The 26997-nt window shown below is 45.8% G+C and overlaps 1 protein-coding gene across 1 annotated transcript; it reads right to left on the bottom strand.

The window, feature by feature from the left end:
• Positions 1-662: 662 nt before the first annotated feature.
• Positions 663-26844, bottom strand: LOC308335454 (serine/threonine-protein kinase DCLK2-like). Its single transcript, XM_080792495.1, has 20 exons — positions 26581-26844; positions 25834-25930; positions 24817-25242; positions 18794-18997; positions 18007-18100; positions 17705-17822; positions 12890-13010; positions 12119-12235; positions 11214-11296; positions 8815-8884; positions 8450-8555; positions 7768-7825; positions 6972-7091; positions 6149-6295; positions 4984-5117; positions 4208-4285; positions 3961-4057; positions 3264-3344; positions 2747-3119; positions 663-1139 (listed from the first exon to the last, which is right to left on the bottom strand). The coding sequence occupies exons 3-20, from the start codon at positions 25238-25240 to the stop codon at positions 736-738; spliced, it is 2829 nt and encodes a 942-aa protein (XP_080648621.1). The 5' UTR covers positions 25241-25242; positions 25834-25930; positions 26581-26844; the 3' UTR covers positions 663-735.
• Between the last annotated feature and the right edge of the window lie 153 nt (positions 26845-26997).

Genomic DNA, 26997 nt, shown 5'->3' with positions numbered 1-26997 from the left:
TCGGGAGCCAAAGAACGTGATCGGGACATCCCTAGTATCGATATTATGTCCATATCATGATATGAGACTGGAAATTGTCTGTGATTTGGGATATTGTACTGTTGTGATATGGCATAAACGTGTTCTGTAAAATATACATATCGGATCGGGAAAAGCTGCTCAAAATCAAATGATCGGAATCGGATCATGAGCAATCGGGACGTCCCTAATTTTTACTTAAGTAAAGAATAAGTACTTTTTTCCACCACTGGACTTGTCCCATACAACAAGGCAAGGTGGACAGGTCAGAGAAAGGCCCAGAAGGACAAATGGAACACATCCAAGCAGACTCGCACAGGGGTCCAGTAGAATAAAAGCTTACTTTTTGAGCCCCCAGCGGAGAAATGGGACCAGTACTTTTTAGGGCATTTATAAAGGGTTATAGGGTTAGATCTGGCATCAAAGACATGCTTAAGATAAACCTTAGACCAGTGGTTCTCAAAGTAGGAATCCGGGGGACCCTCACAAATGGACCCTTTATACAGGTCTGTAACTGTGAGAGTGTATACGAGTGGAACCGAATGGACCCGCGCAAGGGTGCATTCGGTTCCAGTCGTACACTCTCTCAGTTCTATTGGGGGTCGACTCATCGAAATGGAAAGGTCTGAGAGGAACCGCACAGGACTGCCTAAGACCAAGGGCAAAGGTCAAGAAGATCCGTGACTATGCATTGGTGGGGTCCAGAGTTCATCAGGGCTAAACCAGTGGTGAGGGCAGTGGTTTGGTCTGCAGCACTGGAGACTGGTAGTCAGGTGTCTGTTGGCCTTCACTGACCAGTCCTCCTGGAGACAGGTGGTCAGGTGTCTGTCGGCCTTCACTGACCAGTCCTCCTGGAGACTGGTGGTCAGGTGTCTGTCGGCCTTCACTGACCAGTCCTCCTGGAGACTGGTGGTCAGGTGTCTGTCGGCCTTCACTGACCAGTCCTCCTGGAGACTGGTGGTCAGGTGTCTGTCGGCCTTCACTGACCAGTCCTCCTGGAGACTGGTGGTCAGTTGTCTGTTGGCCTTCACTGACCAGTCCTCCTGGAGACTGGTGGTGTCCAGTACCTTCCTCCTCTGAGACCAGTGCTGGAGAGTGGCGTTCACGATGCTGTTCATCATCTGTAACAAGGAGATTATAGTTAACAAAAGTTAACGTAATAACCCCTTCAAAAAAGGGGGGGGGGGGAAGTTAAAGGTCCGCTGACATGCCCCGAAATTAATATGGGTGGTACAGCACATCACGTGGTCTGACTGAAAACAGTTTGAAACAGTTTGAAACGGGGCTACGGCGCTAGCAACAAGTGGCTATAGGTCAGGCTAGCGTTTTTGACGGTACATTTAGCGTCATATTGGCTATAAATGTAATTGAAAAAAATTATTTTTTCGCCAGAAATGCTTAGTTTGAATGCAATTGAGGTTGGCGTGGGGTTTTTTAGGGGAACTGCAGCACAAGCGCAAATTTTGGACTGGAGTCCCATGTTCCCCCGGTCGCCAACACCCCTGTCTGCCCGCTCTGAGACCTCTCAGCCCCGCAGCGCGACAGTCGCGACTACGGACGGTCTGCTGTTGTCTGGCCGCTGTGAGAGCAGCGCGACTACTGTTCTTTTCCCCTCTCAGCCGCAGGCTGACATGTACACCCTCGCTCTCACTCTGTAATACCGTAGTTAGTTACCACAACATTGTTCAAGTGAACTATAGTGTGTTTATGTTTGTATTCATTGTAATAATAAATATCGCTATGCCGAGGCATAGTCTTGCGGACGAGATCATGAGCCTCTACGGGGGACTGGGCATGTGTGTACACACACAGCATAGCAACTTATGCTACTATTTTGGTGTCACATTTAGCTTGAATACTGGGTGAAAGTCTCATTCAAAAAATTAATTTTTCGCAACATTGTTCAGGTGAACTGTGTGTTTATGCTTGTTCATTGTAATAATCAATATCGCTATGATTATTTTATTTATCGCCGCGTCGCTCCGCATGACAACATACAGTCTAGCCCGTCTCAGATGCAGGCTGCACACACACGGACGGACGGACGGACGTATAGTCTCTGGTCAGGTCCCCGCATTGAACTGGGCATGTGTGTACGCACACACACACACGGCTATAGTGCATGACAGCGGGGAAGAGAGCTACAGACGCCCGAGGCAGATTCCGTGCCATTGCGTGTGTGTGTGTGTGTGTGTGTGTGTGTGTCCGTCCGTCCGTCCGTGTGTGTGCAGCCTGCATCTGAGACGGGCTAGACTGTATGTTGTCATGCGGAGCGACGCGGCGATAAATAAAATAATCATAGCGATATTGATTATTACAATGAACAAGCATAAACACACAGTTCACCTGAACAATGTTGCGAAAAATTAATTTTTTGAATGAGACTTTCACCCAGTATTCAAGCTAAATGTGACACCAAAATAGTAGCATAAGTTGCTATGCTACCACGGCCACCAAGCCCGGCGAGCCCGCATAGAAGTCGTTGGGGAAAGCTTTCGCCACCCTGACGTCAGAATCATGATAGCATTGTTTGATAGCAGTTATTAGCTCCCGAGGGGCGTGTCAGTTCTCCTTTAAGTGAACTAAATAAAAACTAATAATAATGACAATAATAATATGAAAATGAAATAAACTGAAACTAAAACGAACTGAAAATTACAGATAAAATGCCCTTAGGGTTAGAAAACTAAAAACTAAACTATAATGAAAAATCCCAAACTGTTCTAACCTTGATCTGTGACCAGTACTGGAGGGTGGTGTAGCTGGCGTTCAGCTTCCTTGTCTGTGACCAGTACTGGAGAGTGGTGTAGCTGGCGTTCATTTTCCTTGTCTGTGACCAGCGATGGAGAGTGGCGTGGCTGGCGTTCATTTTCCTTGTCTGTGACCAGTGATGGAGAGTGGTGTGGCTGGCGTTCATTTTCCTTGTCTGTGACCAGTGATGGAGAGTGGCGTAGCTGGCGTTCAGCTTCCTCGTCTGTGACCAGTTCTGGAGAGTGGCGTTCCAGTTCCTCGTCTGTGACCAGTCCGGAGGGAGACTGATGTTCGGTCGGCTGCTCGTCATCCGTACTGGTCACAGTGTTGCTCCCTGCTGGGCTCTCGTCCTGGACCAATACGCATGCATAACGTTAACGTTCATATAACGATAACACACAGTGATGAGAGCGTTACAGTATGGTTCACGCACAGATTGTCTCTGTATTTTATCAATAGGAGATGGAGAGCGGTGTGTGTGTGCGTGTCCTCACCGTCACCCATTCATGTGACAGGACCTCCTCAGCGGTGAAACGAGCGTCTACGTTCACCTGCAGCATCTGGCCAATCAGCATCTGAGGAACAGGTCAGAGGTCAGCTTTAATGGTGGCCATTGGCGGGTCGTCAGCGGTCAGGTTTACAGTCCAATCCAGGTATGTTCTACTAGTGTGACATAATGCTTAGCCCTTGCCATAATTGACGTAATAAATCACAATGCCGATTCTTACCGTTGACGTAATTGACGTAATTTGTAGATTTTCATTGACTCTGACACTACACTTACAGCACTACCGTAAAGCAGCGTTCTCCGTCCCTAGGCAACGCTCGGATCGGTGCATTTTGCCCTCCTCAAGATGGCCGCCCGCTCAATGCTATGGGCGCCGCATCTTTAGAGGCGTTTTTCTCTGAATTGAGCCGCGGATTGCGGCGATTGATCAAAGCGTGGATGTTTAGGGCTCAATACTAAATCGTCGCTACCTCGCATTTTCAATATGAATGCTTCTGAAGAGAGAGAAAAGCTTATTTAGCCGATTAGCTAGTAAATGACGGGAACCCTTTTCACAGATCTCAAATCCTTGGATCACGATACATGTTTTTATTAAATCGATAAAATCCATTACAAAAAAAGGGTTATTTGTCAACAGCAAAAGTTTAAAAAGAATGGCTTATAAAGTGGTTAAAAGCTCTAACCTTGGCTGGCAGGCTGACGGCATCCCAGTCTGGAGAGGGAAACTCCAACTTGCCTCTGAGGATCTGATCAAACAGCTCATCCTGGACATTGTTCTCACTGAGGAGTGATGACGGACATCAGAGGATGTGTGTTATTTATTTTAGGAAAACGTCTTCTGGGTCATTCTAGAAGTTTTATTTAGAACATGCTAACAGGCCTCCTAGAATTATTTAAAACATTGTAGATCCTGTGTGTGTGGTGTCTGACCTTCTGAATGGAGGGAACCCACACAGCAGGATGTAGGTGATGATTCCTGCAGCCCAGATGTCTACCTTCAAACCGTATCTGTACACACACACACACACACACACACACACACACACACACACACACACACACACACACACACACACACACACACACACACACACACACACACACCACTCCATTATGTTTACTGATGCTGTATGTTTCACACACTGAATGTTCACCATGTACTTGTTCTGTTTCCCAATGATTCTACTTGGGTAACAAAGTCCAAACCTCTACCAAAGTGCCATTGAGCTTTCAGTGTTTTTGAGAACCACTGACATGGAAACAAGATTTTCTGAAAACTGTCATGATTTAGAATCTGGCCTCAGTCCTACTCCTAAATGGGTTAACAAGGATCAAGATGTTCTTAAATATGATGTGTACAGGTGCATACGAGTAAAGGGTTCCATTTGATTCCATTTGACCCCAGACAGCATTGCAGCTGAGCAGCATTAGTAATGGTAATATAAAAGATGATAATATTCATAATGGACAAAACTAAATACAAAAGCAGCAGTACACCAATGTTGTCAGTAGAGGGCATTGTGACTCCGCACATAAACTGTTAGCTTTCTATCTCCTATTGATGGGTGTTATTACTGTAAGTATTCTCTGTCTCTCTACAACTAGTATTCTCTATATTGTGATGGTATTTCTTACCCTGGACACACACACACACACACACACACAGACACAGACACAGACACAGACACAGAGAGAGAGAAACTCACCCAGTCTCAGCTATGATCTCAGGTGCTACATAAGTAGGTGTTCCACAGACGGTGTAGAGAGGACCTTCCACCACGGTGGCCAGACCGAAGTCTCCCAGCTTCAACGACTTGGTACCGTCTGGATACTCGCACACCTGTTAACACAATTCATTAATTACACGGCTTGGTTGGTTTGGTTGGATGTTGTTTTTGACAGCTAATTTTGCTCTTAGTTTTAGTCAGTCTCTTGAATAGTTTTAATTTAGTTTTAGTCACATTTTAGTCACCTATAACACCTATTTTGGTGTTAGTCTAGTTTTAGTCGACTAAATATCATACGACTTTAGTCGACTAAATCTACAGTTCATTTAGTCAACTAAAATGTATATTGGCGGGCCTTGATGACGTCGTAATGACTTATTTTACACTACACCACAAGCTCACAACATGTCACAGCGCGACGCGTTGTGAGCTTGTAGATCAGCTATTTTAATTGGAGGCTGTAAACGAAAAATGTACTTAGTTACTTTCCACCACTGTCATTAATTATTTCTCTGCAAGGTACGAATATATTCGTACCCCCCCAGCTATGGGACGTTATCAGCCAGGTACGAACATGTTCGTATACTCTGTATATAGTGGTTGAGCCCCAGAGCAGCTGTTAACATTGATCCGGTTGCTATGCAACGCCTCCGTCACCACCAGCTGTGGGACGTTGCAACTCCTCTCCATTCACCTCGGTTCAAAGCAGGATTTTCAAACCTCCATTTGCTAGCAGCAAAAAAAAGAGTTAAGGCAGTGTGTAATGGCCAGGAGGCACGGCAGAGTAACCTCATTGATTATTTAACTCTACATCCCCGTCGGGAGGCTCCAACATGATGATCCAACGGTAATTAATGCTCTTCTGTGTGCTTTATCGCCATTTCCTCCTCTTTGATTCCCAAACAAGCTCGCAAATGAAGAGTGTGTGGTGAGTTTCACCGACTGTGGTCGGGAAAGCAATAATGCCGCAAAAAGCGTATGATTTAATTTAATTTGGGCTTCTCACAATACAGTACGTTTTATATAGTGTGTGTGTGTACTAGTATTAGTTAGTACTAGTAGTGTGTACCAGTAGATTCTCTGGCTTGATGTCTCTGTGTACTATGTTCATGTAGTAGTATTAGTTAGTACTAGTAGTGTGTACCAGTAGATTCTCTGGCTTGATGTCTCTGTGTACTATCTTCATGCGGTGCAGGTACTTGACGGCCCCCGCCAGGTTGTACACCATGGCACTGGCATCTCGCTCTGTGTACTTAGTGGACGACGTGATGGCGTCGAACAGATCTCCCCCCTTGGAGAGAGAGAGAGGAGAGAGAGGAGAGAGGGAAGAGAGAGAGAGGAGGGAGCGGAGAGAGAGAGGGAGAGAGAGACAGAGACAGAGAGACAGAGAGGTTTTGAAAATCATGCAAATGTTTATATCCAAATGAAATGCAAACAAAAAGTATAAAGCGTCTCTGGAAATATGGTGGCCCTCTGGAGAGAGTGTGGAAATATAGTGGCCCTCTGGAGTGAGTGTGGAAATATAGTGGCCTTCTGGAGTGAGTGTGGAAATATAGTGGCCTTCTGGAGTGAGTGTGGAAATATAGTGGCCCTCTGGAGTGAGTGTGGAAATATAGTGGCCCGGCCTCTGGAGTGAGTGTGGAAATATAGTGGCCCGGCCTCTGGAGTGAGTGTGGATATATAGTGGCCCTCTGGAGTGAGTGTGGAAATATAGTGGCCCTCTGGAGTGAGTGTGGATAGTGGCCCTCTGGAGTGAGTATGGAAATATAGTGGCCCTCTGGAGTGAGTATGGATAGTGTGCAGAGGAGATGATTGACAGGCAAAGTGCATGCATCTGAAGAAGCTTTAGAACCAGAGAGAAAAACACCTGGCATGGCATACTGGATTGGATTTTTCAGTTAAAACCTTTTAATACACTTTTGAAGACCATGACAAAGACTATGTTGTTAAAATGGCGTTAAAAATACCTTGACCAGCTCCATGACCAGGAACAGCTGAGTGGGCGTGTCGTCCACCTCAATGAGCTGAATGATGCTGGGATGTCTGACCCGACGCAACACGGCTACCTCGTTCTCTATTAGATGCTCCTGTCAGACGCACAGGCACGCACACACATAGACGCACACACATGCACACACACACGCACAGAGAGAGTACAATGTATTGATCAGGCTTAAAACTGTGCAACAGGCTTAGAGGACAGTGTGTACACCGGGGGTGCAGGAATTTTCTCAGCAATGAGATAATATTAGATCATATTTTTTTGATTGGTAGGTCTTTTTGAGCTGGTCATTTTGAAAGTAGGTACACCCACAGTGATATATGTGGTAATCATATTGTTAGTAGTAGAGATAGCAGTATTAGTAGCAGTAGCAGCAGACAATAGTAATAGTCATGTTAAAGTGAATTTGGAAGATCCCTGGCAGTTTAGAGCACTGGTGGGGGGGGGTTCCAACTTCCAGGTGGTCCTAAATCATGAAGGGCTGATAACCAAATGGACCCTCATAGATCTTTAACTTTTGAGAGCGTAAAATGAAACCAAATGGACCATTTTACACTCTCAGAAGTTAATGATGGTTAAACATCTGCATTACATCATTTACAAGAAGAGCACCGAAGTCTGACGTCAATATCGTCCGTTGGTTCATGTACTTTTCATTTGCATTGTAATCTCTATAGGGGAATTTGTGTTTGAAAAGTAGAGATGGATGGATGGATAGATGGATAGATAGATAGATAGATAGATAGATAGTAGTTGTGTACCTTTCCACAGCAGCGAGCTTTGTCTATGATCTTCAGAGCGTACTCCTGACCTGTCGACCTGTCAATCAAAACATTGAACACACATTGAAATGAGGTGAATGCGTGTGTGTGTGTGCGTGTGCTTGGCATGACGTTAACCTGCTCCGTTGTAACTACCGCCGTTAATGTAGCGGGTGCAGATTGAAGATGCATTTGCAACCTCTGTGGACACTGTGCTTCAACACGATCGCAAGCCTGCATACAAGAAGGAGTATACCGACAGCCGACGCTGCCTGGTGGGCAGCTACCGAACCCACTGTTGTTCTGCTGTCAGAACAACAGTGGGTGGATTTTGGGCCCATGGGACACGCTACGGAGAGCGATATGAAACCGGGCGGAAAGGCAGGAGTGGACTGGGAACTTTATTCCTTTGTCCATGCCCGGCCCGCGGACTGGTTGTTGGATGGGGTCTCGAACTTAGGATGCCAACACTACTCTTTGTGCCCATGGAATTCTGCATGGGTGACATGACATGCTTGTTGTATTGTGACTGAGGACCCTTGGTTTTGGGTTTTGTGCATGTAACTTTGCTGCACCTAAACTATTTATGTCCTTGTATGCAATTTCATGTGTGGACATAAATAAATAAAGTGTGTGTGTGTGTGTGTGTGTGTGTGTGTGTGTGTGTGTGTGCGGTAAATACCTCTCTACACAGTCCTTGACCACAGCAAAGTTTCCATCTCCGATGACCTTGCCGACCTTGTACTTGTCATTGATGGTTGAGGACGACACACACCTGTTACCGTTTACTGGACACAAACACACACACACACACACACACACACACACACACACACACACACACACACACAATTACATACACTTCTGGCAGAAGAAATAGCGTGATTGAAGCAGATGTCCATGTGTGCGTGCGTGCACAGGGCTTAACGTTTTCAGTCCTGAGGATTTCATAGGGGTCATTTAATGAGATCCGTGCAGATTTGCAAAAAAACAATTTCAGTCTTGGGATTTTTTGGGGCTTTAAGCCGTGCGTGCGTGCATGAGCACCTTCAGGGATGGTGTCTTCAGTCTGATTTAGAGATCCATTCAAATCAGAGGAGCCATGATGAGCTGAGATCTGGAGAGAAAGGAAGATAGGACAGACAGACAGACAGACAGACAGACAGACAGACAGGTCTATTATTAATGTCTGTAATCTCAGTTAATTTACTTGCAGCAATAGAGCACCGAAGTCTGATGTCAATATCGCTAGAGGGTGCTATAAGCGTGAGAGAGAGAGAGAGAGAGAGAAACACAGAGATAGAGTGATGTGAGAGAGAGGGAGAGAGAGAGAGAGAGAGAGCAGAGATAGAGTGATGTGCTAATTAGGAGCAGAGTGCCAGTCTGTTGTCTAATCTAATGAAAGAAATGTACAGTGTCGTTCCTCGTTGTTTACCACCGTTTCGGAGTGAGCATTTCACAATGTTCCACTGCTTCACAGACAGAGATAGATTATATAATGTATTATTTGTTGGCATTGAGCAAATTTTGACAGCGAATTCTGATCTATAGTCTTTTGTTGAATAACACACCACCTAGTTTTAGTCCTATTTTAGTCATCTGAAATTGTCTTAGTCTAGTCTTGGTCGACTAAATTGCTAAATCTTAGTCTTTACACCGAATTTTGTCAAACTTTTCATGGGTGCAATTTAACTGAATCTGTGCCAGAACGAGATAATCTTGTGAATAGCTATTGTATCCAACTGTGCCATACTAGGGCATTCATTTAAAAAATCGATGCATCGATGCATCGATTTCATTAACACAAGTCGATTCAAATTAAGAGAAGTCGAAAGTGGAAAACGACAAAAAATTTTTTTCAATTGTTTTCCCCATATCATATTTTTTGCTCTTGCATGTGTACAGAATTCAAACTGTAGGATTGATTATTGTCACGGACAGAAGTCATTCTTTCCCTTTGCATACCGCACCGGAGCGCACTCGCCTATTAGTTTGCATTGCATTCAGAACGCGCCCTTAATTAACAACCTAACTGCAGCTTTGTGTGTGGCTCTCAGCGGTGTCCCACTATTGACTGCAGTTGAATTGTGCTGTGTCATAGAAGTAACAGATGGAAGCACGCAAACTTTATCCCCAAACTATTTCCCCCCCACCTCCGTGCTGGAAATAAAACGTCTGGGTTTCCGAGGCTACATCCGTGCTGACGCTGACTGTCCTGTTTCTGGTTTAGCTTTACACGCGGGACGCATGAATCTCTCCTTCTCCGGTCAGTGTGGGTTGTTGTTTATTTGCATGGCTCATGGCTCATTTAAGCATGAATTAATAAGCTCCAGTTAGACATGTCGGCTGCTGCTCGTACAACAGCTCTGTTTCCCAGTTTCCCAGGGTTTCAGATTGACATTGTGAACCTGTCTATCTCATCTTGTTAACCTGTCTATCTCATATTGTTAACCTGTCTATCTCATCTTGTTAACCTGTCTATCTCATCTTGTTAACCTGTCTATCTCATATTGTTAACCTGTCTATCTCATCTTGTTAACCTGTCTATCTCATATTGTTAACCTGTCTATCTCATCTTGTTAACCTGTCTATCTCATCTTGTTAACCTGTCTATCTCATATTGTTAACCTGTCTATCTCATCTTGTTAACCTGTATCTCATCTTGTTAACATGTCTATCTCATATTGTTAACCTGTCTATCTCATCTTGTTAACCTGTCTATCTCATCTTGTTAACCTGTCTATCTCATATTGTTAACCTGTCTATCTCATCTTGTTAACCTGTCTATCTCATCTTGTTAACCTGTCTATCTCATATTGTTAACCTGTCTATCTCATCTTGTTAACCTGTCTATCTCATCTTGTTAACCTGTCTATCTCATATTGTTAACCTGTCTATCTCATCTTGTTAACCTGTCTATCTCATCTTGTTAACCTGTCTATCTCATCTTGTTAACCTGTCTATCTCATATTGTTAACCTGTCTATCTCATATTGTTAACCTGTCTATCTCATCTTGTTAACCTGTCTATCTCATCTTGTTAACCTGTCTATCTCATCTTGTTAACCTGTCTATCTCATATTGTTAACCTGTCTATCTCATCTTGTTAACCTGTCTATCTCATATTGTTAACCTGTCTATCTCATCTTGTTAACACTCTGATTGCCCGCCGACATTTGGAACCATTAAATCAATGCGCCCAGCGATTTGCAGCTTCAGAGCCCTTTTCAAGGTGGCACGGTGCCATCTTAGATGTAGCTAGATGTAGCCAAAATACCCTTTGGAGGATTGGCAACCAACTTATGTATGATTACTTCTAACACGACTAGCGACGGGACCGCGATGGGCGGTCAAAAACACAATCCCGCCTTGGCCGCTCGGAGAGTTAACCTGTCTATCTCATCTTGTTAACCTGTCTTTCTCATCTTGTGAAAGCATCTGTCTCACCTTGAGGCTGCGTCGGCTTCCAGGACTGGTGGGGGAGGGGCTTGAGCGCGATGACCTCTGTGTCGCCTGGGATCCCTCATTGGCTGAAATGCAGGGAGAGGAGGAGCCATGCTAGAATATTACAGTTTTCTTCAATTAACTTTCACTTCCTGCTCATACACAAGGAAGCTTAGAGAAGGAAGTGTCATGGTCACATGACACTTTCATGGGAGCCAAATCTCGCACCGGAAGTTACATGAATACAAAGCAGTGAATGGAGCCAGCTTTACCAGCTCATAACAAACATTATTTATGAACCATTGAGACATGTGTCATATAATCGGTTCAGGAATATAAAAGAAGACCTATCAAAGTTTGTTTTCTAATCTCTTGCTTTTCGATGTGCATTGTTTCTGTTTCGAAGCTATCGCCAGACAGGAAACTCGCAATACTTGGCACGTTCAGAAACATACTTTTTGCTCTTTAGATACCTCTATAAAATGTACAAAGTGTACACATCGAAAAGCAACACAGCAGACAATAATGTGTTATATGTCGTCTGTTATTTTCCAGAAGCGATTACTTTACAAAAGATCTCTAGTGTCTGTTCATGAGATGGTCACGGGGCTCTCACAGACTCCAATGCATTCCACCGAACTTCCGGGTGTAGTTTGGCTCCCATAGTGCGACGAATTTGCCGTCAGGAATTGCATGATAGCGAAAATGACGTTGGTGACCTTATCTCCATTCCATCCACCTTGCTCATACAAAGAATGTTTCACTTCCCGCTTATGAACATGAAAACATGAATCCAACCGAGACGAAGGACTAAGGACTAGATTTCATATCAAATACAGTATACTTCTTCCATGAATGTTACTACATTATTATAAATATTTTTTTGTTAGCGTTGTTACATATGGTACCTGGTCCAGGTGACTTGGTTCTGGGTGGCGTTTTGGGCGGAGTCTTGGAGGTGCTAGGAATCCTGGGAGTTGTAATCTTTTGGAGAGCTGACGGGCGAGACACCTTGGACTTCACCTCTGGAGAGAGAGAGAAAGAGAAGAGAAATATTCTTTAAGCCGTGCTTAGAAGTGGGGCCGCAGTGGCTCAGGGGTAGAGTGGCCGGCAGAGCAGCTGGATGGGAACCGTGAGGTTCCCAGTTCGATCCCGGGCTTGTCGAGGTGTCCTTGTGCAAGACTCTGAACCCCTAATTGCTCCCGATGTGCAGGTTGGTGCCTTGCATGGTTCCCTCCGCCATCGGTGTGTGAATGTGTATGTGATGGGTGAATGTAATGCACTCAATCCATGTAAAGCGCTTTGGATAAAATGCACCATTTACCATATAGACCGGGGACCCCCAGGGGTCCTTCAGGGAGTTCCAGGGGGTCCCCACTCCCCAGCCAAATGATAGATAGTTAGGAACCAAATGGACCTTTATGGGTGTGTAACTGTGTATGTAACTCAGAGAGTGTACACATGGAACCAAATGGACCCGTACACTCTCAGAGTTAAATTAACATTGATTGAGTCTGAGAGATGGACGAGGTCATTGCACGGGGTTCCTTAGCCTAATGCATGTCAAACTGGAGGGTCCTAAAATCGTCGAAGATCACCGCTAGAGCCGTAAAAAAAGTCTTCTCTTATCGGGGGTCCCTGGCATATCTTTTCACATGGGGGTCCGCGGGCTGTGTTACCGTTAACGAAGGTGGGCGTCTTGCTGCTGTGCAGCAAGTCGTCCTGAGCGTAGCGGAACTTCTCGGGTCCACATGCCATGAACACATCGTCATCACCGAAGAAATCCTGCAGGCAGGTTACCTACAGTGGTAGAATAACACACACACACACACACACACACACACACACACACACATAAACACACATTTATTATTGATTTAAAGAATCACTGTCACCCGAGGAGGTTTAATTATTGATCATAAAATTATAATAGCATACATGTGTTCTTTTCACATTACAGTGTGTTAGTTGTGGTCCAGTTTTCGGCTGACAACACCGCTAGCGCAGCCGCAGATGCACGTACACACACGCACGTGCACGCACGCACACAGAAATAAATGTCTTGAGGACAAAATGCAAGTCATTCATCAAACTGGCCCAGATTTACTGAGAGGGAAATAATGAGAGAGAGAGGGGGGGGGGGGGGGGAGTTGAACAAAACAATAATCCATGAATGAAGGAAACGGGGGAAAGGGGGATTAAAACAAACAACTAGAGAGACAGGGAACAGAGAGAAGAGTCTGTAGAATAGAATGTTGATGACAGACAGACAGACAGACACACGCATGGTGTAACAATACACTTATTCGTATTGAACCATTTGGTATGAAGCTTTTGGTTCGGATGGCACTGCGATCCGAACTGCATTGACACGTTGTGAGCTTGTAGATCAGCTATTTGAACTCTCTTAAAATGCATTAAAATAGTAAAAAATGGCAAATAGGTGTAGGGATAAGGGGTGTGGCGCAAGATAGCTCTTTCTCTCTCTCTCTCTCTCTCTCTCGCTCTCTCTCTCTCTCTGTTTTTGTTTGATCAACTTCTCTGCACTCAACCAGACAGAGAGAGAGAGAGAGAGAGAGAGAGCCCTCTCTCCAACAATGCAGCCCAAACAACACCGACAGACTATACTGCTGCCTGCTCATAGAAAAACACACACTACTCCAGAGAGGCTGTCACCATTATGGCATTTTACTTGCTGATTAATTGTCGCTAGAATCATTGCGATTAACGATTTAATTGCGTTTCTGTCATTGAATACGTGAACGGTATGAACTATTTGTTTACAAACATTGGGACTCTGCGGCGCGGGTGATTGTGTCATGTAATCAATTCCCAACAGATCTCCAAACCTGTTGTTTTGGGGAGCGCTGGTTTCAGTCCATTCAACCTCCTCTTGTGTGTTGGCTAGTGAGGTGCACCCTATAGGAGACATTTATACTTTTGTGAGTTTAGAGGTCTGTGTGTGCGACACCATTGCGGGACGGAGCATAAATTATACTTTTGATGGGCTGCAGGTGCGCGTGCAGCCATGCACAAACAGGCTCTGCTGCCGTTGATCATGAGCGATACCCTGCGTTGTTATAAGAGCGATTGCAGGTGTGGTTTTGAGGACAATAACTGCTTTGAATTGCTATTATTGTTCACACACAACAGAAACCAAGGATTATATATTTCAAGGGCGAGAGATTCTTTCCCCACACTGGGGAAAGAAAAACAGTAAGCGGTTTTGAAGGAGTCAAGGGATTCGCATGTCTTAATGACTGTTGGTAGGGCGTTCCACATTTTGGTAGCATAGGAGCGAAAATAATTTAGTCCCTTGTTTGTGCCGAATCTGGGTTGCACATGCGTTGCACTCCCTATGTGGTTATGGGTGTGGACTTCGTTAACATTAAGGAAGTATCTATTGCAGTTAGAACTTTTCCATTGCATCTCATGAGAGGTGGGGTTCTTGTGCTGTCGGCCTGCACGATGCGAGCCAAAGTCACAAATCGCCGGGATGCGCAACGGCACACCATGGACAGCGCTCGAAGCTTTAGAGATTTAGGGCTTTGAAAACCATGTTATAATGGAGGCTCAATGGAGCTGGATGGAAAAAATCCCATAGCTGGTGGAGACAGGTAGGGCTGGCCCTTAATTTTGGGGCCTGTTGAGAACTCCAGTTGGAGAATTGTGCGTACGTGCGTGCGTGTGTGCGCGTAGTGCTGTGCAGACAACCCAATGACCTAACACAGATCTCTCTAAATCCCCCTCTCCATGGATCTCTCTCTCTCTCTCTCTCTCTCTCTCTCTGTCTCTCTCTCTCTCTCTGTCTCTCCGTGTTTGTCAAATCATTTTAAATCAGACAGGAGCGAAATGACAGACATGGAATGGGGTCACATAAACAAGACAGACAGACAGACAGACAGACAGACATGCTGTTTCTACTCTAAACTCAGTCAGTATGTCTCTACCTCCTCTCCTCTCCTCTCCTCTCCTCTCCTCTCCTCTCCTCTCCTCTCCCCTCCTCTCCAGTAATGAGCATTATACAGTATATTTCAATGTTTCACTTCTTCTCCTTCACTGCAGGAGGACCACTGCAGCATACCAATGACCTACACCTCCCCTTCTCTCCTCTCCCCCCTTTTACCCCCCACTCCTCCTCTCCTCTCCTCCCTTTTACCCTCCCCTCCCCTCCTCCCCTCCACTCCTCTCCTCTTGTAATCTCTCCATTCCCCCTCTATTCACTCATTTCTCAACGTCTCAACGCCTCCGGAACTGCACAGCGTGTGTGTGTGTATGTGTGTGTGTGTGTGTGTGTGTGTGAGAGACGAAGGAGGCTAGGAATGGGGAGGGATTGTGGGTTAACAGGAGTGGTTGCTATGGGAACGAGAGAGTGCTGTGTTTGTGTGTGTGTGTGTGTGTGTGTGTGTGTGTGTGTGTGTGTTGGGGGGGGGGGCGATCTGGTGCCCCATTGCTTGAAGTGAGAAACTGAAAGGACAGAGAGGACACACGCCCAGACACACATGCACACATGCATGCGCGCGGGCACACTCACGCGGGCACACTCACGCGGGCACACACACACACACACACACACACACACACACACACACACACACACACACACACACAGGAGGAGGTATGTGGAGTGGTTCGTGGCAGAGTTTTTAGATTCAACCCTGTACTCAACATCACTACAAACAGACAGACAATAAGGCCATTCTGTCTGCATGCCTGTCATTGTAGAATATCAACATTCCTGAACACGCACGTACGCACACACGCATGCACGCAGCCACGTACGCATACACACGTGTTTTCAAAGTATAGATTTAAATTCATGTTACTAAACGATAAGCAACATATTTTCAGTTGGAATCAATTGATCTCACACGGCCCTGGACGAGATCAGAGAGGTCTAAATAAGTCTATGGGCATGATGTGATTACCACCTGGAATTCCTCGTTGTCCTTGCTAACCGACCTTGGGAAGCAACCCATGTCCCGCTATCTATATCAACTGCTGGCCGCAAGTACGTTAAATCAAACATTTTCAGACATTCTTTTTCCATGCATACATTTAAAAACAAACAAAAAATCACACCCGTGTGAAGTGAGTGGTGCAACTCCGTGTGGGGGACTCCCTGGAAGTTCCAGACCCACAGGAACACACCCAGGGGGCCGGCCCGGTTCCGGCAAGCAGCTCCGCGTTCCAAAATGGTTGAGAGTTACCGTGTGGGTGTCCCCAGATCATCAATATGTGTTAGGCTGCGCAACAGTGACACTTGGTTGAGAAAACCAACCAAACACAGCCAGGGATCCAGCCAGCCAGGGATACACATAGCTGTCTATATTGGTTGCACCACTCAAAAAAAAGAGAAGAAAAACTAAGACATTGAATGATTACATGTTAATAATGTGTTAGGTGAAACAGGCGCTGTCTCCGTTGTCCCCCCTTTTGTCTTTGTTGTCCCCCCCATATTATTATTATGATTTTAGTAACATGTATGTTTCTCTGGCGCAACCTCGCGGCCGTGTTCGTTTCCGACGTTCTGTGCGTGGTTCAATGACTGTGTTTTGTTGTGGCTTTCCTGCTGTCCAGCTCATAACATTAGCAGCTGTTGTCGCTTCGAGGCAATCATACTACACTCCCATTGGCTTACTGTGTGGCAGCCAATCGGGCTAGGCCATCGGTATGACTATAGGTCCTCAAAAGGTCGTCTACATTTCATGAGCTTTCATTATTCAGGTTTCACCTGACAAACGTATACAGAAGTACTGAAAATAGCAGATGCACAAGCTCACAGCGGATCGCACCGTGTGCATAATATAGACTTTTTAACTTTTTTTTAAAACCACAACGTTTATTCAGAATATGTAGTCTCGCATAGCCAGACAACTATTCCACAATCTCCGAATGCTATATAGTCTAGAACTACAATTGAAAACGGTGGACCCTGATGTAAACAAGTATTTTTGTAATCACCTGTACCTTCCTTGGACTGTACCCATTCGAGCTAATACAATTTTAAATCAATCAATCAATTTGACACTTTAATCAAATTGAATTGAATGTAAGCCAGTGCGAGACCTGTTTTAAATGATGTTTACGTATAGCTACTAGTGTGTATAAGCCAGTGTGAGACCAGTTTTAAATTATGCTGTATAGTGTGTATAATCCAGTGTGAGACCTGTTTTAAATAATGCTGCTGTATGTATAGCCCTACTGTAGCTACTAGTGTGTATAATCCAGTGTGAGACCTGTTTTAAATGATGCTGTATAGTGTGTATAATCCAGTGTGAGACCTGTTTTAAATAATGCTGCTGTATGTATAGCCCTACTGTAGCTACTAGTGTGTATAATCCAGTGTGAGACCTGTTTTAAATAATGCTGCTGTATGTATATGTCTACTGTAGCTACTAGTGTGCATAATCCAGTGTGAGACCTGTTTTAAATAATGCTGCTGTATGTATAGCCCTACTGTAGCTACTAGTGTGTATAATCCAGTGTGAGACCTGTTTTCCGTCCAACGTGTACAGGCGTCGGACGGACCCGCTGTCCAGCTTGATGGCCTGTGTGATGTCGGCCAGCACCTGGCTGAAGGAGTGGGCCGTCTTCCTGTTCAGGAGGATCCTGGCGGGGCGATAGAAAGGATTGCGTGTCGTGATTATTGTGGCCAACAATAGTTGCGATTGACGATATTATACTGCTATATTCAAAATATGCTTAAAAATATTACTATGACACTTTTGCTAACCACTTGAACCTTTTTTTATCTGGATATAAAGGATAATGGCGATTAGCGTCCTGTCCCTACCTGACGGCCTTGCGAGGCTTGACACCGCTGCGGATCACCGTCACCAGCTTGGGCTTGATGAAGTCCATGACCTCGCCGCCGCGCACCCTGGAGCCTGCACGGTCACAGTGGTGGAAAGTAGAAAAAAGGTTAAGTACATTTACTTAACCCATTTAGACCTGAGGCAGATAAAAATTAAAATAAAGGCTTCTCAATCCTGACAGTTTTCTGAAAAACCTATGTTTCTATGTCAGTGGTGCTCAACCTTTTTTCATGTAAAGGACCCATCTGAAAATATGTTGTTCCAGGGACCCCCCCCCCCCCCCCCAGAAGCAAAGATTTTAAATAGCTAAAGTAATAACATAATACTTAAAACACCAAAAGGGATTCCCGTCCTGCTGGTACTTGAGTACGATTTTGAGGTGTTTGTTCCTTTACTCGAGTATTTACAATTTCCAATACTTTTACTTCTCCTCCACTACATCTCGGATCCAAATACTACTTTTACTCCACTACAATTATTTGAAAACTGTAGTCACTAGTAGTTGCTTTGTAGATTTTGTTTATTATAACAAAACAAGCATTAACCACGTCAGCCCTTATATACATCTCGGCCATAATGTTCAAAAGTTAATATCCATTTGAAAACAAGTGGGACATTCTGCAGAATGAGTACTGAGCCAATAATTGTACTTTGTACTCGAGTAAATGTTGAATTCAGCCAATCACGTCATCGCCGTGGGGGTAGCGTTACACACAAACACACAAAGCCGGGCATATAAGGAGGGCCCCTCAAAAATGTGAGCACCTTTTCCACCGCCGTTGCCCACGGAGGCGCTGGGAGGCGTGGCGGCCGCGCCCGCCGTGGCGGCCGCCGTACTGGTCCCAGTGCTGGAGGTGTTGCTGTTGGTCCCGGTGGTGACCGTGACCCCTGGCCTCCAGCTGGGGGCGCTGGCGCTGTTGTAGTCCACCTTGCGGTAGGGCTCGTTGGACGCACACACGTAGCTCTCACCTGGAGGAGGAGGAGGAAGAGGAGGAGACACTGACATTCCTGCATAGCTTGTCAAAAAATAAAAAATAAAATAAAAAATAAAATAAAACAGTTTGGAGTGAAATATCATTTTACCACCCCGTTTTTACTACAGGTGTCCTATGGAAAACTGGTGAAAATGACCTATATTTACCCTTCACCCCCAATTCTGGATGGTAACACTATGTGACTGAGTCTGGAGCTACACATGTGCACACTTTGGTTGGTTATTTGAATGTGTGAGTGATGACATCTTCGCTGCTCTGCAAATGCAAATAGAAATAACGTATTTTTGCGTCTTTAAAGTGTGTGTGTGTGTGTGTGTGTGTGCGGGTAGGTACCCCCCCCCTCTCTGTAGCTCCTCCGCCTGCATGCGTTTGAGTTTAACTAGCGGCATGCATGTTTGACCTGATAATGTCAGCAGTCAGACACTACAGAGATGTGACATGTGGGTGGCATGGAGGTGACAGGTGGAACTAGTTTTACTGGCGGACCAAACCACTCTGGCAGCATGGGGGTGGCATGGTGGAGGTGACAGGTGGAACTAGTTTTACTGGCGGACCAAACCACTCTGGCAGCATGGGGGTGGCATGGTGGAGGTGACAGGTGGAACTAGTTTTACTGGCGGAACAAACCACTCTGGCAAGCAACGTCTGCCTCCGTGCAACGTCCCTGAACGGAGCCCTCGGATTGGCCGAGACCCCTTAATGACCACCCTGCCTGGTCCAATGGCAAACGCATGAAATATTCACATCACAAGTGCTGAGGAAACGTTTCAGTCATTTGAATAATTGATCGCGAAATGACTGTGTTTGGTTTTACTGGAGTTGTCAAACATCAACACAGTACATGATGCAAGTCACCGGTTCTCAACGGTCTGGGAAACCCCCCAGGGGTCCTTGAAGTTGTTCCAAGGGCACCCCGAGATAGCTAAATGATTGATATGAACCAAATGGACCGCTCACGGCTGTGTAACTTTGAGAGTGTAAGAAATGGAACCAATTGGACCCGTAAGGGAACCAAATGGGTACGATTTATAAAGAGTTATATTAAAAGTGACTTGATTACATTGCAATGCCACGTTCACTGCCTGGATTTCACTAACATTTGAAGAGCGACTGCACAGGCATCATCCTTCCTTTTCATGAGAATCTGCTTTAAAATGGTGTAATCGCTTGTCATAGTGTTGAAAAACGATCCAAAGTGGCGATCACAACAACGGAGCCGGGGAGGAAGCCTCAATTTACCAGAACCCTTTGCATGCCATGCGACGGATGTTTTTCCGATGACGTCATCAAAACGTGTCACCTATCCCACTCTGTCCGATGGAGACTCTTAAAACCCTTAAAGGACCACTTCACCACTTTGCAAAAAAATTGCACGTTTTTTTCTATTCAGTCTGTGTCTCATAGGACGGCTGGGGCAGTTTAGAAACCGTCTTCCAGTGACATCATCGATGGGGAATACAAGCTAATAGAAACTGCAGGCTTTCTAGTCCTGAAAAGTTGCAACGCGAAAATGGAAGCCATCGTTCTCACGATAATGAAAATCAAAAATATTTTTGTAAAAAGATCTTGTTTAAAAAAAAAATTGCCTAATGATGATGTCACTGGAAGACGGTTTCTAAACTGCCCACAGCCGTCCTATGAGACACAGACTGAGTAGAAAAAAGAATCATGCCATTTTTTCATGATTATTAGTGAGGACCTATTATATGGTTATTGCGAACGCAGTGAGCACTCACTATGAGACCTAGCAGATCATGTCTGTCTGTGTGTCTGTGTGTCTTATATAGGATGAAAAGTGGTCCTTTAAAGAAGTCTTGAAACGTATTAAAACAACTTAATTAAACAATGAAAATGTAACTTGTGTAACTTGTTATTGGGAGGGAAGCTGTTCTACAATCAATTAACTCGTGTAACTCGTGAATGGGGGGGGGGGGGGGAGTGTTAACACTGAGGATTTTATAGTGTAGATTGAGATTGAGGATAAAAAGAAAACTGAAGATGCTAAACGCAACCTGTCTTGAATAGGTTAGTTATAACAAAACAGGCTGGCAAGAGGGTAACAGCTGGCAGTGCAGTTAAAAAAGAGAGAAAAAATAGTGCAGATGTTAAGGCAAGAGAGACAGGAGTCAGGTTAGGTAGAGGGCTAAATTGTACTTAATGTGTCCTCTAAGGGTCTATTTATACACTCTGAGTTCAAAGTCAATTAATAAGTGAATTAATTAATCAGCTAATTCATACACAGACATTTCATCCAAACATTAATTTGTTAAACTAGAATTTCGCCGCCTTCCGTGCGGTTCATAGAAATGGGTATATGTACTGTAGATATGACAGTTGCATGGATGCAAAGTAGTGCGTGTTGTCTGGACAGGTATGCTGTTGGTGTTGTGCATGGTGAGACGTGTGCAAACGGTGTGGTTTGGTAGGAGAAGGCGGACCAAGGATGGGATGTTGCGCTGGCTATTAGTGTGGCAGGATGTTGTGTTTTGTTGCATTAATCATGAACATAACTGCCATGATGCGATGGCTTCCTGGTATTATCGCACTAATTAAGACGTGCACCTTTAAGATGCAACGAGCCAAACACACGTACAGTAGCGTTACTGTACGGCCGACTTCCTGTTTTACCTTATAAGGACGGGAACACCTCAACACAGTTATCTGTCTGCAGCGCGTGCATGCACGCACGTGCATGTGTAGTGTGTGCATGCTGTGTGCATGCTGTGTCTGTGTGTGCCACACACACACACCATTCACCTCTCCTCTCATCCTCCATTCATCACACACGTGCCACGGTGCCAGCTAGGCTAGTCCCATGTCTCTCTCATGAGAACGTGCACACACACTTTCTATCTCTTTCCATCATTTTAATCATCTCTCTCTCTCTCTCTCTCTCCCCCTCTCTTTCTCTACTGCAGTTACTGGCGTTGCCTGCCTATACCACCTGGCCTGCCTGTTCTACTTAATGAAGTATCATTTTGAGGTAGGTAGGTACCTTTCAATTCCAATACTTTTACTTCCACTCTCTCCACTACATCTCATATCAGAGGCAATTATTGCACTTTTACTGAATTATTATTAGAAAACTTTAGTTACTTACTTTGTAGATTTATATCATTATTACATTATAATTATAATATAACACCCTGAGCGGCAAAAACGGAGGTCTCCGTCCTATCAAATAAATCCCGCTCGACGCCCAGGACGGAGATGAATCAAAAGTTCCATCTTTAATGATATCATAACCGACTCGTGCACCGGTCTACATGCTGGGAGCGTCTATTGAGCAACATAGGATGTCATTTCCGTTTGGGGACGTCATCCAAAGTGGTCCCCATAACTCTTGATCTAAATCAATGCTTCCAATTCTAACCAAAGATTATGTCTTTGACGGCCCATCGCGGTCCCGTCGCTAGTCGCGTTTAGAAGTAATCATAGCTCCCGTTGTTGTCGATCCCCTCGGGGGTGTTTTGGCTACATCTAGCTACTTCCAAGATGGCGCCGTGCCACCTTGAAATAGGCCCTGAAGCTGCAAATCGCTGGGCACCCTGATTTAATGTGGTATTTAGGACCATGCAACACTCAGTGCGCGGTACCAACTAATTATGTAGACTACTAGGTAGTGTCATGGATGTGTTTCTCATGGACGTGTGTGTCTTTCTGTGCCTGATCCCTTCTGTACATCGAGAAATATCATGTCTTTCATTAATTCACACACACACACACACACACACACACACACACACACACACACACACACACACACACACACACACACACACACACATACGCCTTTCTCCTAGCTGAAGGCTGAGTCTTGGTTTCCTACTTCCTAGCACTAAAATAAGCATTAGCAAACAAGCAAGGGGGGGGGGGGGAGTCAGGTCAGGCCATGAGATTGATTGATTGTAGATCTGCTGTTTTGGCTAGTAATCCATTAGTGTGTCATATGACGAAGTACATACCCTGAAGAAGGCATTTTGACCACTGCTATAGACTCACCCCAAATTAATATAAGAGAGAGAGAGAGAGGGAGAGAGAGTGAGTAATTAGTGAGTTCCAGTAACTCTAAAGATGCTGCTCTCTTTCTCTCTCTCTCTCTCTCCCTCTCTCAGAAGCTCTCTACAGCTTCCCACCAGTAACAAATGCATTAGCAAATTGGCAAATAGCAAGCATTACAGCCAATCACACGCTAATGTGCACCTGTGAATGTCACTGACCTGACGCTGGTACTAGTGTGTCTCTGGCCATAATGTCTGTGGACAAGAGAAGACCTTCTCTTGCACACATCATGTAATCAGTAGGCCTACAACCATTCTGCTACTGGTGGACACAGGGATCTAACCATTGTACAATCAATCTTCTAGTAGCCAGGCCAGTACACTGGGAACCGACCAGAGTTTTCTATTGTTGTCCTGAGAGCTGACCAGTACAACCACAGTAGTGTACTAGTGTCCTACTGTTGTACAAACACATGAGTTTTGTATTGTTATACTGGGAGCTGACCAGTTAACCACAATCTACTACTGTTTCTCTAGGAGCTGACCAGTACAACCACAGTCTTCTGGTCACTGGGATCTGACCAGTACAACCAGTCTTCTACTGTTGCTCTGGGAGCTGACCAGTACAACCACAGTCTAATACTGTTGGTCACTGGGAGCTGACCAGTACAACCACAGTCTAATACTGTTGGTCACTAGGAGCTGACCAGTACAACCACAGTCTAATACTGTTGGTCACTGGGAGCTGACCAGTACAACCACAGTCTAATACTGTTGGTCACTAGGAGCTGACCAGTACAACCACAGTCTACTACTGTTGCTCTGGGAGCTGACCAGTACAACCACAGTCTAATACTGTTGGTCACTGGGAGCTGACCAGTACAAGCACAGTCTTATACTGTTGTACTGGGAGCTGACCAGTACAACCACAGTCTACTACTGTTGGTCACTGGGAGCTGACCAGTACAACCACAGCCTTATACTGTTGTACTGGGAGCTGACCAGTACAACCACAGCCTTATACTGTTGTACTGGGAGCTGACCAGTACAACCACAGCCTTATACTGTTGTACTGGGAGCTGACCAGTACAACCACAGTCTTATACTGTTGTACTGGGAACTGACCAGTACAACCACAGCCTTATACTGTTGTACTGGGAGCTGACCAGTACACTCACAGTCTTATACTGTTGTACTGGGAGCTGACCAGTACACTCACAGTCTTATACTGTTGTACTGGGAACTGACCAGTACAACCACAGCCTTATACTGTTGTACTGGGAGCTGACCAGTACAAGCACAGTCTTATACTGTTGTACTGGGAGCTGACCAGTACACTCACAGTCTTATACTGTTGGTCACTGGGAGCTGACCAGTACACGGTTAAAATAAAAGTATTTGTGTGACAATTAATCTTCAACTTAAATTTGTAATCGTGACAACCCTGTGTGTGTGTGTGTGTGTGTGTGTGACTGTGTGTGTGACTGTGTGTATGTGTACAGTATGTGTAAAAATAAAATGGTGGATTTATAGCCAAGGCGCTTTACATAGATTTACATAGATTGTGCATTACATTCACCCATCATTCACACACTGATGGCGGAGGAAACCATGCAAGGCACCAACCTACACATCGGGAGCAATTAGGGGTTCAGAGTCTTGCTCAAGGACACTTCGTCACTAACTCTGGGGGAGCCCGGGTGCGAACTGGCAACCTTGCGGTTACCATCCGGCCACTCTACCCCTGAGCCACCGCCACCCGTGTGTGTGTGTGTGTGTAACTATACATTACCTTCCAGCAGCTCCTCCAAGCCGGCGACCTTGCGCGAGCCGTCCAGGGTGTAGATGGCCCGCACGCCCTGCGGCAGGTGCAGGTTGTCGGCCAGCGAGCGCGTCAGCTCCACCAGCAGGGCGTCGTAGGAGCGCAGGCGGTCGTTGCTCACGGCGAACAGCAGGCCCTTGAAGTAGCGGTCGCCGTTGCGGTAGAAGCGCACCTTCTTGGCGCGCCGCTCCGACGTGAGCGCCTGCAGCGTGCGCGTGCGGTAGTAGCTGCAGTTGGCGCTGTGCGCGGGGCTCGGCACCAGGCTGCTCCCGCGCGAGCCGGGGCCCGACGGCGACTCGCCCCGCTTGGAGCGCGTGGAGCGGCCGCGCCGCACGCGGTCCCGCTCGTCGAAATGCTCCAGTTCGAGGCTCTTGTTGTTGTTGGTCAGCGACATGGCTGCAAGGGGTCAGAGCTTTAAAAGTAACTATGTCTTCCGTTTGTTTTTTTTACTCCTGCGACTCAACGTTTTCACAGACCAAAAACCTGTGTGTTCATGACCACCGTGTTCCTCTCGGGGGGCGAACGTGGGGACAAAATCTACGCTCCGACGCCGCACAGTGACAATAGTGACAATTAAAAAGATATTGCAGACACAGCCAGCGTGTCTCTCTTAAATTCATGTAATTAGTTGCAGCCTTACACTTCAATCAGTTGCGGCTGTTCATGCTGCATTCGACTCGTATACGTACATACACACAAAACGCGCAAAGTCCGAAGCGGACGCTTTCGGCTAGCGCGATGTCAAAAATAAAACGTGTGGCCGGTATCCGTAGCTATTACCGGTGGACCGTCGGCAATAATTAATGTTATTATTAATGTTGCTAATGGCTTTCCTCTTCCTCTCCATTAAGCAGGATTACAGTCGTCTGGTGCATAGACAGACCGACCCCGGCAGTTTAACGCTAATCGGACACGACGGTGCTCTCAGTAGGTGGTCCAGGTTCACTGGCTCCATCCTCCTCCTCCTCTCTCTCCTCCTGCTTGTACCGGCCGTGCGGGGCTGATGATGGTTGCTGCGTCTTTCTCCGGCTTGCTTTTGTTGCCGGTTCAATTGTTTTTTTTTACAATGGAGATCCCTTTGGTCCTGAAGGGGGAGGGGGGGGGGTCAATATTTAGTGTTCAATCACCAGACTCTATCTACATCCCACCATATAAGACACATTAATGTTAAGATACATAATGATATGTGTAGCCTGTAATATAGACCACATGATGCTTGTATGCTATAACGTTATCCTAAGGCTTGGCAATGTGTTCATGACGCTATATTGACTTTGCAGTGCAAATCAATCGATTGATTGTCTTGATCGATACGCAGGCTTACATATTTAATTCAAATCAGATCATCTTCTGTTTCCTGTTAGCCTATACTTGATCTGATCTGAACCAGATTAGCCTACAACAGATGTAGCCCAATTAAGTATAGTTGGCTCTTGGCTGTATTTACTGTTAAATAATTAACCACTGTCTCTCTGTCGCTAGGTAAAACAGGGTTTATGGTCAACACCCCCCACGCACGCACGCACGCACATCCCTTCCTCCATCCACCCATACATATAGTATGTATTGTATAGCATCCCTCCCTCCCTGCCTCCATCCATCCATCCATCCATCTGCTGACATCGCCTTTCAAACACACACACACACACACACACACACACACACACAGTCTAGTCTGCATCTGTCATTTAGAGAGGGAGAGGAGGGGGAGACCTTAGAGTGGGAGACACGTACCGATAATGAATGCGGTGTGTTTGTTGCTATGGAGGATTCCTCCCCGGCTGGTCGCCGGTGTGCGGGTGTGTGGCTGCAGGCTCGTGGGCCAGTAGGTAGGCTACAGTAGACGGGCGGTATCCCCGTGGATAACGTCACGCGCCGGCCGGCTCGGTCCTTCCCGTTGTGTCGTCGTGGGTGTTGCTGCTGCTGCAGTACGGGGGAGGAGACAACACATACACACACGCCACGCCACGCGACGACACGTACCGCGGTCCCTCCGTGGCTAGAGTGTCCCCTCAGTCACTGTGACACTGTACGGCGCTCTCTATCTACTGCGAGGAGGCGCCAGACAGCATGGCCGCTGCTGAGAGAGAGAGAGAGAGAGAGAGAGAGAGCACGAGACACCGCGCACACAGCACTGACGGCAGCTGAGCC

Source organism: Protomyctophum bolini (genome assembly GCF_963924005.1).
Source record: "Protomyctophum bolini genome assembly, chromosome: 20".
Classification (NCBI taxonomy): Eukaryota; Metazoa; Chordata; class Actinopteri; order Myctophiformes; family Myctophidae; genus Protomyctophum; species Protomyctophum bolini.
Note: the sequence above shows the minus strand (reverse complement) of the source record. Positions and strands in the feature narration are given on the sequence as shown.